We start from the raw sequence: 13,977 nt of genomic DNA, 5'->3' as shown, positions 1-13,977 counted from the left end.
CTGATAAAATGCAATAATAATGCCAGGAAAGCTTGTCCCAGAAAGAAACACAGCCTTTATAGATGCTCCAACAGTTTCAACAGGAAGAAACATTAAACACCACGTGGAAAATTAAACACTTTCTCCTTTTTATTTTATTTTGGGGAAACGTTCTTTCCAAAATGGATACGGAGCTCGTAGGACCATGACACTGAAGCAAGGTGTCCACCGGCCCCTGGCAGACCCAGCCAGACAGAGCATCAGAAGAGATCCTGGGTGTCTGGCGGCGAAGGTCAAAGGGCAGCAGTGGGGGCCAGATGCTCACAGGAGGGTGCTGTGGTTACGGGTGCTGGCAGATTGCTCCAGGGTAGCAGAGAGAGAGAATGGCAGGGAGCCCTCCTTTGCCATCCATCCCTCGAGTCACCACTGACCCAGAGCAAAAGACGAGATGCCTCCACCTGGGAATAAGGAACCAACAACCAACAGGCTACTCATCCCAAAGACGATGATGGGCAACAGAAGCCAGAGAGAGATTCCCTTGGGAAACAGAAGTAGGAATATGGCTACTGGAAATTGGGAGGATCTGTGCCACAGAATATTTGTGAAAGGGTCGGCCTACTCGATCGCAGCCGGCCTGGGCAGACTCCACGGTGACAAGGAAGACCACAACAACCGCAGTGTCCAAGAGACCCAAGGACTGTGCAAAGATTTGTCTGAGCCCAAAACTAAGGGAACCCAATCCTTGTCCATGACAGTACCCAGTCCTTGTCCACGGCAGTACCCAATCCTTGTCCATGACAGTACCCAGTCCTTGTCCATGGCAGTACCCAGTCCTTGTCCATGGCAGTACCCAATCCTTTCCATGGCAGTACCCAATCCTTGTCCATGGCAGTACCCAATCCTTAACCATGGCAGTACCCAATCCTTGTCCATGACAGTACCCAGTCCTTGTCCATGGCAGTACCCAATCCTTGTCCATGACAGTACCCAGTCCTTGTCCATGGCAGTACCCAATCCTTGACCATGGCAGTACCCAATCCTTGTCCATGAGAGTACCCAGTCCTTGTCCATGGCAGTACCCAATCCTTGTCCATGACAGTACCCAGTCCTTGTCCATGGCAGTACCCAATCCTTGACCATGGCAGTACCCAATCCTTGTCCATGAGAGTACCCAGTCCTTGTCCATGGCAGTACCCAATCCTTGACCATGGCAGTACCCAATCCTTGTCCATGAGAGTACCCAGTCCTTGTCCATGGCAGTACCCAGTCCTTGTCCCTGGCAGTACCCAATCCTTTCCATGGCAGTACCCAATCCTTGTCTATGACAGTACCCAATCTTTGTCCATGGCATTATGGTCTAATTGACAAGCCATGTTTCAACTTGTAATACAGCAAACAACTAGTAAATATGTCTAGAAAGTCTGTAGAATATTGATTCTAGGTGTCCATATCATATTTAAAGCAAAGAGAAACTGATAAGAAAAAACCCCGAGGACTTACGGGAGCCAACTTGAGGTCCTGTAAGATATCGTCGAAATAATGAAACTCGGTTAATTCCAACTCTACCATCTCATTCTTCAGTTCCAGGATGCGACCCATCACTCCATCTAGTATTTTCCGGATCAGTCTTCGTTTCTGTGGGTGGACGATCTGGTCATAGACATTCTCCAGGTTCCCAAAGACCTGCATGTACTTTATGTAGCAGGTGGCTAACGTCTGGAAGATGAACACTTGATTTCTTTGTGGCTCTAGCAACTGAGACTCTCTATCAAGCAGAGAATTCAGGGCTTCTTGGGTCTGATGCCACATCTTATTATACATTCTGAGGGAAGACAGAGAGTTTAGACAATACAGTAAGTAAAAGTTACTTTGTAAGGCATACACATTGAGCATCTGCTATAACGAAATATAACTCATTGTCAAAGGTGAGCTAAAAATACCGGCCAATTCCCGGGCTGTTTAGACCACCGATGTCCTGTTTTGATGTGCATGTAATTTTTGGATAGGACCACTGCTATTATCATCAAATAAATAGTTTAAAAAGCCTTTTACCTAAATGATATAAAGGGATTCCTCACGATACCCATAAAGCCAGTATTATTATACCCATTTAAAAGATGAAGAAGTTGATGACCAGATTAGTTAACTCATTTGTCCATACATACAACTGGTGGAGTATAAATCAGAACCAACACTTTGGAAAGTCACTCAGCATCACCTTGTAAAGGTGAACATGTGCATACCCTATGAACAAACAACCAGGCGTAGAGAAACTCGTGGAAATCTGCATCAAGAATGACCACAGTAGAGTTTCTGTTTTGTTTTTTCTTTTAAAGATTGGCACCTGCGCTAACATCTGTTGCCAATATTCTCTTTTTTTCTTTTCTTCTTCTTCTTCCCAAAGCCCCCCAGTACACAGTTGTATATTCTAGTTGTGAGAGCCTCTGGTTGTGCTATGTGGGACGCCGCCTTAGCATGGCTTGATGAGCGGTGCTGGGTCCGTGCCCAGGATCCGAACCAGCGAAACCCTGGGCCGCCAAAGTGGAGCATGCAAACTTAACCACTTGGCCATGGGGCTGGCCCCAGTATTTCTTTATAGCAGCAAAAAAACAAACCTAGAGATAACCCAACGTCCATGAACAGGAGAATAGATAAATAAATTGGGGTATTCTCACCAATAGACTATTACACAGCAGTGAAAAATGAAGGAATTACAGCTGTTAGCAACACCCAGGAAACTTAGAACCATAATGTACAGGGTAAAAAGTAAGGTGCAGACTGTGCCCTGGAGGCTGGCCCCTTGGACTGCATCAGCGGGCTCCTGGCCCTCAGGTTGCAGCTGGTCGAGTCAGTGGAAGGAGCAGAGAGGAAGCTGGAGAGCCAGAGCAGAGAGATGGGGGTATGTCCTCTCCCAGTGCCTCCCTCCCTGGCAAGTCAACAAACGGTTGGAAGCTTCCTTCCACTGAAGGCTTACAGTGGGGACAGCTCTGCCCTTGCTAGCCCCAGGACACACACCATCCCTTGTTGGTCTCCCTAGACTCTGGCCACACCTTCATCACTGGTCCCTTTATTAGCCCTTGTGCTGAGTGAGCTATCCTTTGCCTCTGGGACCCTGACCAATACATTCATGGCAGAGACTTTTTTAAAAAAAATTGTGGCTGGCCCCATGGCCAAGTGGTTTAGTTCGAGCGCTCTGCTTCAGCTGCCCAGGGTTTCACGGGTTAGCATCCTGGGTGTGGACATGGCACCACTCATCAGGCCATGCTGAGGCAGGGTCCCACATGCCACAACTAGAAGGACCTGCAACTGGAATATACAACTATGTACTGGGGGTGGGGGGGTTGGGGGAGGAGAAGAAAAAAAAAGAAAAAAGAGATTGGCAACAGATATTAGCTCAGGCGCCAAAAAATAGAAAAAATTGGGGTGATTTTTGGTTCTCTTTTTACATCCATGAGCCAGGAGTGAAAAGCTAACTGGAAGTTCAGTGTGTCTTGGAAGGGCCTTATCAACCAGAGGGCTTCACCGGGGATGGGCAGGACCCTGGCCATTTCCCTGATGAGGGTGAAACCCGCGAATGTCCGGGTCTATCTGCTAGGTCTTTCCTGTGCTGGCGGGCGGGGCTCCAATCTCTGCCGGGAAGCAGGTGGGTCCAGGGGGCCGGGGACTCTCACTTCCTCGACATGGTCAGTCTGGCCTCTCGTTCTCACGCTCGCCTGTGCCTGGCGTCCGGAGTCCCGGCTGCCTGCACCTGCCTCTTCCGCCAGGATGGGAGCGGCTTAGCACCGTCTCTGCGGTCCAAACGCCCCTGATGCTGATCTAATACCGGGCCTCCCACTTTCGGCCCCACCTCAGAAGGACCAGACCTGCCCCTACCGCATCCCCGGGTTCTCCTGGAACCGCTGGCTCTTTACCGCCCCGCCTCTGCAGGGCTGCAGGGCTGCGTTCTCTGCCCCGCCTCCCACCTCTCATCCGCATCCGCAGCTGCTTTCCCCCCCCCCCCCCCCCCCCCCGCCTCCTCCATCTTCCCGATGTCACCTATCAAATGCTCAAATGTTCTCTCGCCTTTTAAATCCTTCATTGCCCTTTGGGAGGCGATTCAGGCGGAATGGAGATAAATATGGAGCGCACTCCACCTTGTGTAACTGGGACTCCCCCCCCTACATTCCCAGGCACCCCCCTGGTCCCAGGCACTCTGCTCTGGTCCCACTCTCTGCCATTCCTCAGACACGCTGCGCTCTTTCTTTCCTGTGAGTAAGATGTGGGGGAACATCACTTACTGAAACTCTGGCCACGTTGTGTGCTACGTGTCCTCCTCGCCACATCCCACGAAAGGGCGCTCCCCTGCCTCCCACTGAGCGGGGTGGGAGGAGACGGCTCGCTCCGAAGTGGCGAGGCCAGAGTCTGGATCCAGATCTGTGTGATTCTGAGCTCAGAACCATCATTAAACGGTACCGCCAGCTCTGCCTCTCCCCCACATTAAAGGCCCACCGCCACCACCGCCGCCACGAAATACACCACCGGAACTTTTGCAACGATGACCGGTGACAAATAGAACCTCATCGTCTTAATGTCCATTCACTTCATTGCTAACAAGACTGAATATATTTCCACCTGCATATCGGGCGTTTGCAAGTTCTCTTCTTTAAATTGTTTATCCATTTAGTTAATGGATAAACCATTATCCATTTTATCCATTTAAATATCCATTTCATATTATCCATTTGGTTTGGCCTCTTTTTACACTGGCTTGTTTTTCTATTAAATTGTGGGGGTTCTTTGTATATTCTGAGGATCTTGCCATTCGGGGGCTCACTGTCCAGCTCAGAAGCTGGTTTCTCCCTACAACCCAGAGCGGGCAGTGGGCATGCTCCCTCTGCCCTTGTCCCCGCTGGGAAGGGCAGTCCCGCCCTGGACTCACACAGGGGTCCCCGCTCCAGCCCTCCTGGCTGAAATCCCAGAGCAGCTGCCAGTGGCCTGCTCACTGCTGTGGGTTTCCACTCTGCTCTCGGTGCAGAGATTTCCAGCTTGGATTAAAAAAGCCAAGTTTTTAATTGTTCAATTTAAAATAGTTTTATTTTATAATTTAATATATACTATTAAATATAATATATAATATGAATATATCACAAATTAGTATAAATTTAAAAGAAAAATTAAAACATTTTTTAAAATAAAATTTGAAAAAAAAAAAAAAATGGGCCAGCCCCAGTGGCCTAGTGATTAAGTTTCATGCACTCCACTTCTGCAGCCTGAGTTCTGTTCCCCGGTTCCAACCTATAGCGCTGGTCGGTGGCCAGGTGGCCATGTTGTGGCAGTGGCCCACATACAAAAAATCGAGGAAGATTTGCAACAGATGTTAGCTCAGGGTGAGTCTTCCTTAAGCAAAAAGAGGAGGATTGGTGACAGATGTTAGCTCAGGGTGCATCTTCCTCAGCAAAAAAAAAAAAAAAAAAATTAAATAAATTTTAAAAATTCTTAAAAAATATCTTTTATCTACCATTTTTACGTGCTTGGAGCAGAGATGGGAGATTTTCATCTTCCTGGCCAAAACTTAAAACCTTCTCTTGATGTGAAAAGTCTTTTAGATTCAGATTTAGATGATGGTAACAGCTCACAGTTACATAATGTCAGTCATTGTGGCTGTTCTAAGTACTCTACATATATTACTTCAGGTACTCCTCAACAACCCTCTGAGTTGGCATTATTATTACTCCAGTTTGCAGGTGAAGAAACTGAGGCACAGAGTTGTGCCATCTGAATGCAGGATCTGCAGCCATGCAGCCTGGCTCCAGAGTTCCTGGTCTGAACCACTCCACCTTACCGCCTCCTGTTCATCAGGGTGAAAGCAAATAAGGGATGACAAGCCATGTGGCAAAGATGTGATGGACACTACAAGAAAAGTGAAGATTTATAGTTAAAAAATAAACTTTTCCTTTCCGCTTCAGCACCCCAGTGAGTTTGGATACTGAATGGCCTCTGGCACTCCACCCATTGGCTTCAAGCACCAGCGTTCTCCAAACTTAGCAATATTTTCAGAATATTGCTAGTGAGCGAGCACTGTGGTAGACAACTTTATTATACAAGAGATGCTTATTAGAAAGTTACAGTTCCATTTAGCACAGGGCATTTCACTCCGTGCCTAATAAATGCCTATAAACAATGCTATTTACCAGGAACAACCCCATAAAAGAGCAATAACAAGACAGGCAGCATCGTCTGCCCGGTCAGAGCATCTCGGAGCGTGCTGGCGATTCTGTGGGCCATGCCTCACAAAGACAAGCCCGCGGGAGAGGGAAGGAGGAAGCACAAACGACCGGGGGAACTGACGGGCTGTGCCTGACAATAAACAGGGGTTTCTCAAATACCTGCCTGGAGAATATGAGACGGTGAAGGGCACAGAGAAGGTGAGAGTGTTCTCGGCGTACCACAGCCTCTGATGGGGGCAGTGGACCCCAAGGCCTCCGCTCACCTGATGGGTGACACAGGCTGCCCATCCCAACGGGCTCAACAAATGTTCCCATAAAACGGAAAAGCCACTCTGTTGGTTTTTGTGGACTAAATAGGGTTTGTGGCCTAAACCTGTGAGGACAATATTACAGAAGAAAATTACAGGCCAATTCTGTTTAGAACTCGGATGGGAAATTCCACTTAGCAAACAGAACACGGCACTAGATCAAAGGAATTGTTCCTTCTGACCAAGGAGAGGTCAACACGGGAATTTTCGAGACTTCAGCAGAAAAGAAAGCCGAGCTAAATACAGTGACAGAACAGTGAGAGCCGTATGTTATTTTCACAGACGCCAAGAAGATACTCAGTAAATTTTAACTTATGGCACATGCCTGATTAAGAATACTGTCTTCATACCCCAAAGAATAGACGATGACGAGCTCTTCAAAATGCCAAAAACCAGAGACCCCAAATATTTTCAAGTTGGTGGGGCCAGCCTGGTGTTATAGTGGTTAAGTTTGCACGCTCCACTTGCGTGGCCCAAGGTTTGCCGTTTGGATCTTGGGTGTGGACCTAGCACTGCTCATCAAGCCATGCCGTGCGGCATCCCACATAAAAGTAGAGGAAGATGGGCACAGATGTTAGCTCAGGGCCAGTCTTCCTCGCCAAATTAAAAAAAAAAAATTTTCAGTAGAGAAACACTGGAAATATACCCTAAAAAATAGGAGTACAAAGGGATGAAGCAGCTACAGAAGGGATTAATATAAATATATTATAAATTATATTTGTTATAAATGTAAAATAAATATCAATTAATATAAAAGGGATTAGTTCAGCAAAGTTACAAGACATAGATAAAACCCACAAAAACTAAATGCAGAGGAAAAAGTAACAAAAGAAACCCCATCCACAGTACTGATAAAGAACATTCAACATTCAAGAATCAACATGATGCCGGGGGCCACACAGGATCTAGCTGAAGAATATTCTAGAATGCTAGCTGCAGAGGACTGAGGAGGCAGAAGCCACAGTGTGCTTCTGTCTGGAGAGACAGGATGGAAAGAAGGCAGACTCCAGAGACTGACGTGCAGATTTAATATTACCAACAATTTGGTAATAAAATACTGGAAACTCTATAAAGAAATCTAGTCATAATTTCTAAATGTGAGGGCGGGGTCGATAATAAAAGAGAAAGGGCATCTTTTCAGACTTCAAAGCGTTTAACTCACCAGGAAGCATTAAGGTTGCAGTACGCCCCACGGAGGCTGCCTCCCTGGGGTGCCTGTGGGGTGAGGCCCACACCCATCGAGAGCAATGGATACTGGGTAGGGGCGGCTTCCAGCAGAGAAGAAAAATTAATGGATGGAGCACACCTAGCAGTTAAGAATGCCTAGACTCTGCTTTGGGGCAGACCCCGGGGTGGGGGAAACCTTGTTGCCCCCGTGCAGTGCACTCATGGGCTTCCATCCAGGCGTGGAGAAGCAGGAAGCCCGCCAAGGCCATGGTGGAGCTGACCCTGCACTGGGACTTCTGGCTGAGGACCATCCTGGTGGCTTGAGCCATCCAAGTCCTGCCATGTGGGCTGTGGCCTCTTTCTTCCTGACCTGCTGTCTTTCCAGTGACCCTCGTTGGAGAGACCAGGCAGAGGCTGTTGGCCGATGGGGAAATACTGAGTAGCTGTGTGAGGCCAGCAACCCCCACATCATGACTCTTGTCCCTGGAGATGGACTTTGGCTTCAGTGCTTGTGTTTCCTTGCTGCCCTGACGCCCTGCCATGTGTGTCCATGGGCCACAACCCCACCACTCCCTGGACTTCCAGGGCCCTGGCCACTGTGCCTCGGCCAGCCTGGGGAGGCCCCCTTTCCCTCGAAGCCCAGGTCTGGCTTGAGCCCTACTCTGCCTTGAGGCCCTGGGATCTCAGCATCCTTCTCAGCGTGCATGAAGATAACATGAGACAAGGGATGTGGCCAGATGATTTTTTAATAAGAGCGTCATTGAGATATAATTCACATACCCTAAGTTCACCTTTTTTTGGTGAGGAAGATTAGCTCTGAGTTAACATCTGTGCCAGTCTTCCTCTGTTTTATATGTGGGATGCCACCACAGCATGGCTGATGAGTGGAGTCTGTCCATGCCTAGGATCCGAACCTGTGAACCCGGGGTGCGGAAGTGGAGTGTGCTGAACTTTAACCACTCAGTCACAGGGCTGGCCTCAAGTTCACTCTTTTAAAGCGTAAAAATCAGCAGTTTTTAGTATATTCACAGAGTTGTGCAATCATCACCTTTATCTAATTTCAGAACCTTCTCACCACTCCAGAAAGAAACCCCATCCCATTAGCATCACTCCCTATTTGCCATTATTTCCCCTCCCCCCAGCCCCTGGTAACCACTGATCTAATTTCTGTCTCTATTTATTTGCCTATTCTGGACATTTTACATAGTGGTATTATATAACAGGTAGCCCTTTGGGCCTGGCTCCTTTCACTCAGCATAATGTCTTCCAAGTTCATCTGGGGCGTAGCACGAATCAGTACTCAATTCTTTGCATTGCTGAGTAATATTCCATTGTACGTATACACCACATTGGTTTGGCCATTCATCAGCTGACAGACACGCGAGGTGTTGCCATCTCTGGCTATGGTGAAAGATGCTGCTAGGAGCATTCCTGTACGAGTTTTTGTGTGGACGTGTGTGTTCATTTCTCCCGGCTACGGCAAGGTGGTTTCTACAGCTCAAAGTGCCGTAAGTTTAAAATCTGAACCTGCCTCCTGAGGAAGTTGGTCTCAGGCAGGTCACTTAACCGTGGCACCTTCGCTTCCTCAAATGGCAAATTTGGATCCTGACGCCTCCCTGGACACCCCAAAGCATTACTGTGGCAGGGGGGCGGATGACAGATGGGAAGTGTTCTCGAAATGTTAAATGTGCCTTGTAAAGAGAGGGCAGGATTTTATCCAGGAGCCTCCTCTGGATTTTTTTAAAGTGCATGATTGATTTCAGACTTGAGCCTATGACCTAGAAATGTTACAGATAGTGAAGTCAGGAGGCTTGAGGGTGAATACGACAGTTGATAAAGACCAGATGTTATTTCTAGAGCTTGGCAGGGTTTCCTAGGACGGGGGGCGGGGGTAGGGAAAGACCTGAATGTTGAGACACACCATGTACTGGGATGGAAAATCTAAATACGCAAAACCGGGAGTCCTCCCTAAGTTATTTTATCCATAAGAAACCTTCACATTCTTCCAATATTATCTAGTTGGTCATCCTCCTTCCAGAATATTCCTTTGACCTTCTTGCTCTAAGGGAGGCCAGGCTGTCCCTTAAGGACACAGCTTCCCCCGCAGCCCTGCTCCCTTTCTGCCAGACTTTTCCGACCACTGGTGTGGAGCGGGGTCACAGGGCCTCCCTGCTGCTCACTGCCACTTCCAGACCATTCTTCCCCGCTCCCCCCGACACTCCCTAGCTTTGAACCTCGTTTCATCAGATGTTATCGCCCACTGCCCCTCAGTGTCGCTGTCGTCTACCATCTGTATCATCTTTCCAGGTCTCACCAGGACATCTACCCACCAAATAGCATCGTTACCAACATCCTTATCAGTGCTGCCTTCTCACTGTTGCTGTAATAAACAGCCGGAACTCCTCTCTCTGACACCGATACCGATACCTCGAGCTGTTTGCTGGGGCCCGTGCCCGCACCAGCAAGGACATCACTCCACTTCACCCTTTCCTCCCCATCATCCTGTCTCCTTTCCCACTGGCCCGGCCATTCTCTTCAGTAAACAAAAACGCTACTGTTTTCCTATCTTAAAAACAATCTGTCTCCGGACCCCACTTCCCCAGCTACTAGCTTACAACACAACTCCTTTAAAAAGTCAGCTATGCCCACTGTCTACAATTTCTCTCCTATTCTTTCCTCCACACACCCTAGTCAACCTTTCTAGTCCATCACTCCGCTGAAGGTCGGGTCACCACTGGACTCCACATTGCTAAGTCCACGGTCAGTTCTCAGTCCTCCTCTGACTTGTCTCAGTGTCCCTCGACAGAGTGTTACTCCCTCCTCCGGGAAACATTATTTTTTTTTCACCGGGCTCTGGGGCACCACAACCTTGCTTCCTCCTCACTGACCATGCCTTTAGTCCCTTTGCTGGCTTCTCCCCTCCTCCCCCGTCTCTTACGCTGGAGGACCCACGGCTGAGTCCTTGGGCCCCTTCTCTCTCTGCCTACACTGACTCCATGACCCATAATGACCATCCACAGGCCAACAGTTAGCAGGTGTCTGTTTCATACATAGACCTCTCTCCTGAACAAGACTTGAATATTCACCTGACTACCGGATCGATCTCCACTTGATGTCCCACAGGCACTTCAAACCCAACCCGCCCAACACTGAACCCCTGATTGCCCCACCCGCAAAACCTCGCAAGCCCTTAGCCTCTGCTCTTATTTCCTCCCCTAGAAAACAGGGTTAGTAAGAGCAGCAGTGTGGGCTGGAGCCACGAAGCCTGGGGTGGCACCATCTACTTGCTATATATGAACTACTTAACCTCTTTGTGCCTAAGTTTTCTCATCTGTAAAATAGAAATAATCATATTAACAGCTCCTACACTATAGGGGTATTGTGAAGATTAAAAGAGGTATTATATTTCAAGTACTTAGAACAGCACCCACAGAGTCAGCACTCTACTCCATGTTTGAAACGATTATTATGAAGACCCCAGGCACTGACTGCTGAGCAAGGGCTGCGGACAGGGCTGGGAGAACAGCCTTTCCAGCGCCACCACCCCCTGACTGGTGTTCCCTGGTGAAAAGCAAAGGTACAATAAAGCTTCCTCAAGATCTTTCTCGACTTAATATCGGGACCTGAGTGTTTTCACAAAGTGACCCATATATCACACTGAAAGATTAACAGGCAACGTACGGGACCCACTGGAGAGACTGCTTCCTCAAAAATACACCAACAGGGCTTGGCGGGCGTAAGCAATGGGCCCGGAGGAAATCATCGTCATGGGGACAGGGGGTCGTGCAAGGAGGGGAGGAAGATATAAGTGTATGGCATTCCTTGTCCACAAGAAGGTGATACACCATCCTGAGTATTTGCCAAATGTAAAAAGAAAGAGGGGAGAGGGCGACAAGAAAAGAAAAGAAAAAAGCAAAGAAGCAGAGCAAGCCATGTTTTGGTTTGGAGAAGGCCCTCCATGGCTATGGCCCCGCAGCCCATCACTTACGCGTTCGACATGGCTGGCTTCTTTCCCTCTTTCCCTCGCCCGCAGGGAAACTCTTCTGCTCCCCTCCAAAGGGCGGCGGGTTGCAGGGGTCGGGACACCACCTGAGGCGCTCAGGGGGAGGTCCTTCTGCAGGGAGAGACGGGAACCGGGGATATCCTCTCACTTCGGGCAGGGACAGGTGACAGCCACGGGGCTGCAAGCACAGAGGCGGGGATTCGGTTCCCGTCGCGATCCCGAGGCTCCGGAACCTGACCGCGGCCACTTAGCGGGACGCAAGGCGGCACCTAGCAACCGAGACGCTACGCCTGCGCAATGCAGTTCCGCTCCGGCCCGGCGCGGTCCCCGCCCCCTGCCCTCTATGCGCCTGCGCCGCCGCCTGCTGTTTCCATGGCAACCGTGCCCGACGCCAAGGCGGGCGGGTGGATGCTCTGGTGGAAGCCGCCGCCTCCAAGCAGCCAGGTGCAGCGCCAGTTTCCGGAAGACTCTCCGGCCAGCTTTCTCCGGGCCGGCCCCAGGTCCCACCGGCGGGCTCGTCGTCCTCCAGGCTGTCTTCCCCCTCTTCCGTTTGCCCCATTTCATCTACATCTAGCTATGTAGCCTTGGACCAGGTCCTGAATGATTGTAGCCTCAGTCTTCCCGTCTGTAAAGCAGGGTAACAGTCACTCGTTCGTTCGAAAACCTTCCTGGGCATTTACTCTGGGCCAGGCGCAGGCTTTGCTGCTGGAGGTACAAGACAGGTGCAGACGCTGCCCTTCTGGGGCTTAATGAAAATGAAATAAGTCTCTGGTGTGTTGTAAATGTAAACTGCTACATGGCTATTAGCTGTTGGCGAGTCCCTATGAGTGTTTGTTCTCGTTGTTCTTCTTTCTTCATGTTTAGTAACTGTTCAGATTTTTTTTTTTTTTTTGGCAAATTTTATAATCTGCAGTTCCTAGAGGAACATATTCAGAACTAATGCAGTCGAAAGGGCATGGAGAGGGCGTCTGTATAAAAATGACAGAGTGAATCTGGATCACAGAACCTCTCTCCCGCGATTAGTAATGAGATGAACAAAAGAATAGTCAAGACCAGCAAAAAAAAAAAAAAAAAAAAAAAGCAACCGAACAAAAGATACAACTTTGTGCCATAAACTTCAGAAACTGTACCCAATGAAATAGCAGCCTGCAGTGGAGAATGACAGCTAATCTCATCCACACTCCCAAAAAACCCTACTGGGGAAAGAACTCAAGCAGACAAAATACGGAGAATTCTTGCTAATACTTTTTGGTACGAAGAAGACACGAATCTAAGAAGTGAGATGAAAGGGTGAGTAGAGTAAGCAAGCCAGCTGGGGAAGTCCAGGTGAGAGAAAACCATCATGAGTGGAAACCAATCCCCACCACCCACAGGACCTGACCAGAGCCTGGAAAATCGCTAGGACTTGCTGTTTTCTAGGGCCTTGCACTGAGTTGAGGCAAAGATTCAAAGTCGAAGGGCATTTTGTCACAGGAATGGGGTACATTCCTAACAAGGGTGGGAGTTTACCAAAATCTCAGAAGAGAAGACAGAGCCCGGACCTCGCAAGTGGACCAGTCCTTATCCTCAGTGTGTCTACAGGCTATAGAAAAGTAGATAAAAACACCATCTCCCGTCCCTCAATCTCGGTCCGATACAGTGAGAAGGAATCAAGGAGAACTTGCCCACATTACATTGGAACAAATAGATGATTTGCAAAGAGCAAACCATGTTAAATATTAATAAGAGAGAAGCAGCATGTCCACTATGCAAGTCCAGGACTTCAATAAAAGTGGAAGGAAAAAAAAGGAAAAAAAAAGAATTATAGCATGGGTGAGACAGGTGAAGAACCTAGTCTGGAAGAAGACATAACCAGATAGAAGAAAATTCTTTACACAGGTTCCCTGTAACAGAGTAAGTTAGTAAGAACATTAATAGACTAAAAGCTGGGAGAGAATCTAAAATAACATAATGAGAAGGAAAGGAAGATCATGTAATTAAGGAAACCAAGTGAAAATAGGAAATGATCCCATAGAGAAACTAAATTAGAAAAAGCAAGAAATAAACTGGGAGCATTCATCTGAATTACTGACTTAGAGGAAAAGCCTGAATCAGTTACAGTGAATATAAAGGAAAAAGACTGAGACATTTAAACAATTAGAAAAAAGTTAGTTGGTATTCCTGAAAAAGAGACCTCCAATATTAATTTTTGTCAAAGATGTAAGGAAACATTTGTGAAATAAAGGAAGTAAGTCTGCAGGTCCAAAGTTCTATCCTCCAGGAAAACGTGATAGAGAACAGCCAACACCAAAGATATCCTGGATGTGTCATGGAA

General features: G+C 48.2%; 1 protein-coding gene across 2 annotated transcripts in view; it reads right to left on the bottom strand.

Moving 5' to 3' along the window:
* IQCA1 (IQ motif containing with AAA domain 1) overlaps positions 1-11,918 on the bottom strand; it is a 154,880-nt gene extending 142,962 nt beyond the window's left edge. The window contains exons 1-2 of one of the 2 annotated variants that reach the window (XM_014862589.3): positions 11,649-11,918; positions 1,480-1,801 (exon numbers count right to left, since the gene is read on the bottom strand). In XM_014862589.3, coding sequence (XP_014718075.1) covers positions 1,480-1,801; positions 11,649-11,659 — 333 coding nt within the window. In that variant the 5' untranslated portion in view covers positions 11,660-11,918. Of the gene's footprint in view, positions 1-1,479; positions 1,802-4,256; positions 4,380-11,648 lie in introns of those variants that run through there. The other variant, XM_070489334.1, reaches the window with a different exon arrangement.
* Between the last annotated feature and the right edge of the window lie 2,059 nt (positions 11,919-13,977).

The sequence above is a fragment of the Equus asinus genome, chromosome 19 (genome assembly GCF_041296235.1).
Source record: "Equus asinus isolate D_3611 breed Donkey chromosome 19, EquAss-T2T_v2, whole genome shotgun sequence".
Taxonomy (NCBI): Eukaryota; Metazoa; Chordata; class Mammalia; order Perissodactyla; family Equidae; genus Equus; species Equus asinus.
The sequence above is the reverse complement of the archived record's forward strand: the minus strand, read 5'-3'. Positions and strand labels throughout refer to the sequence as shown.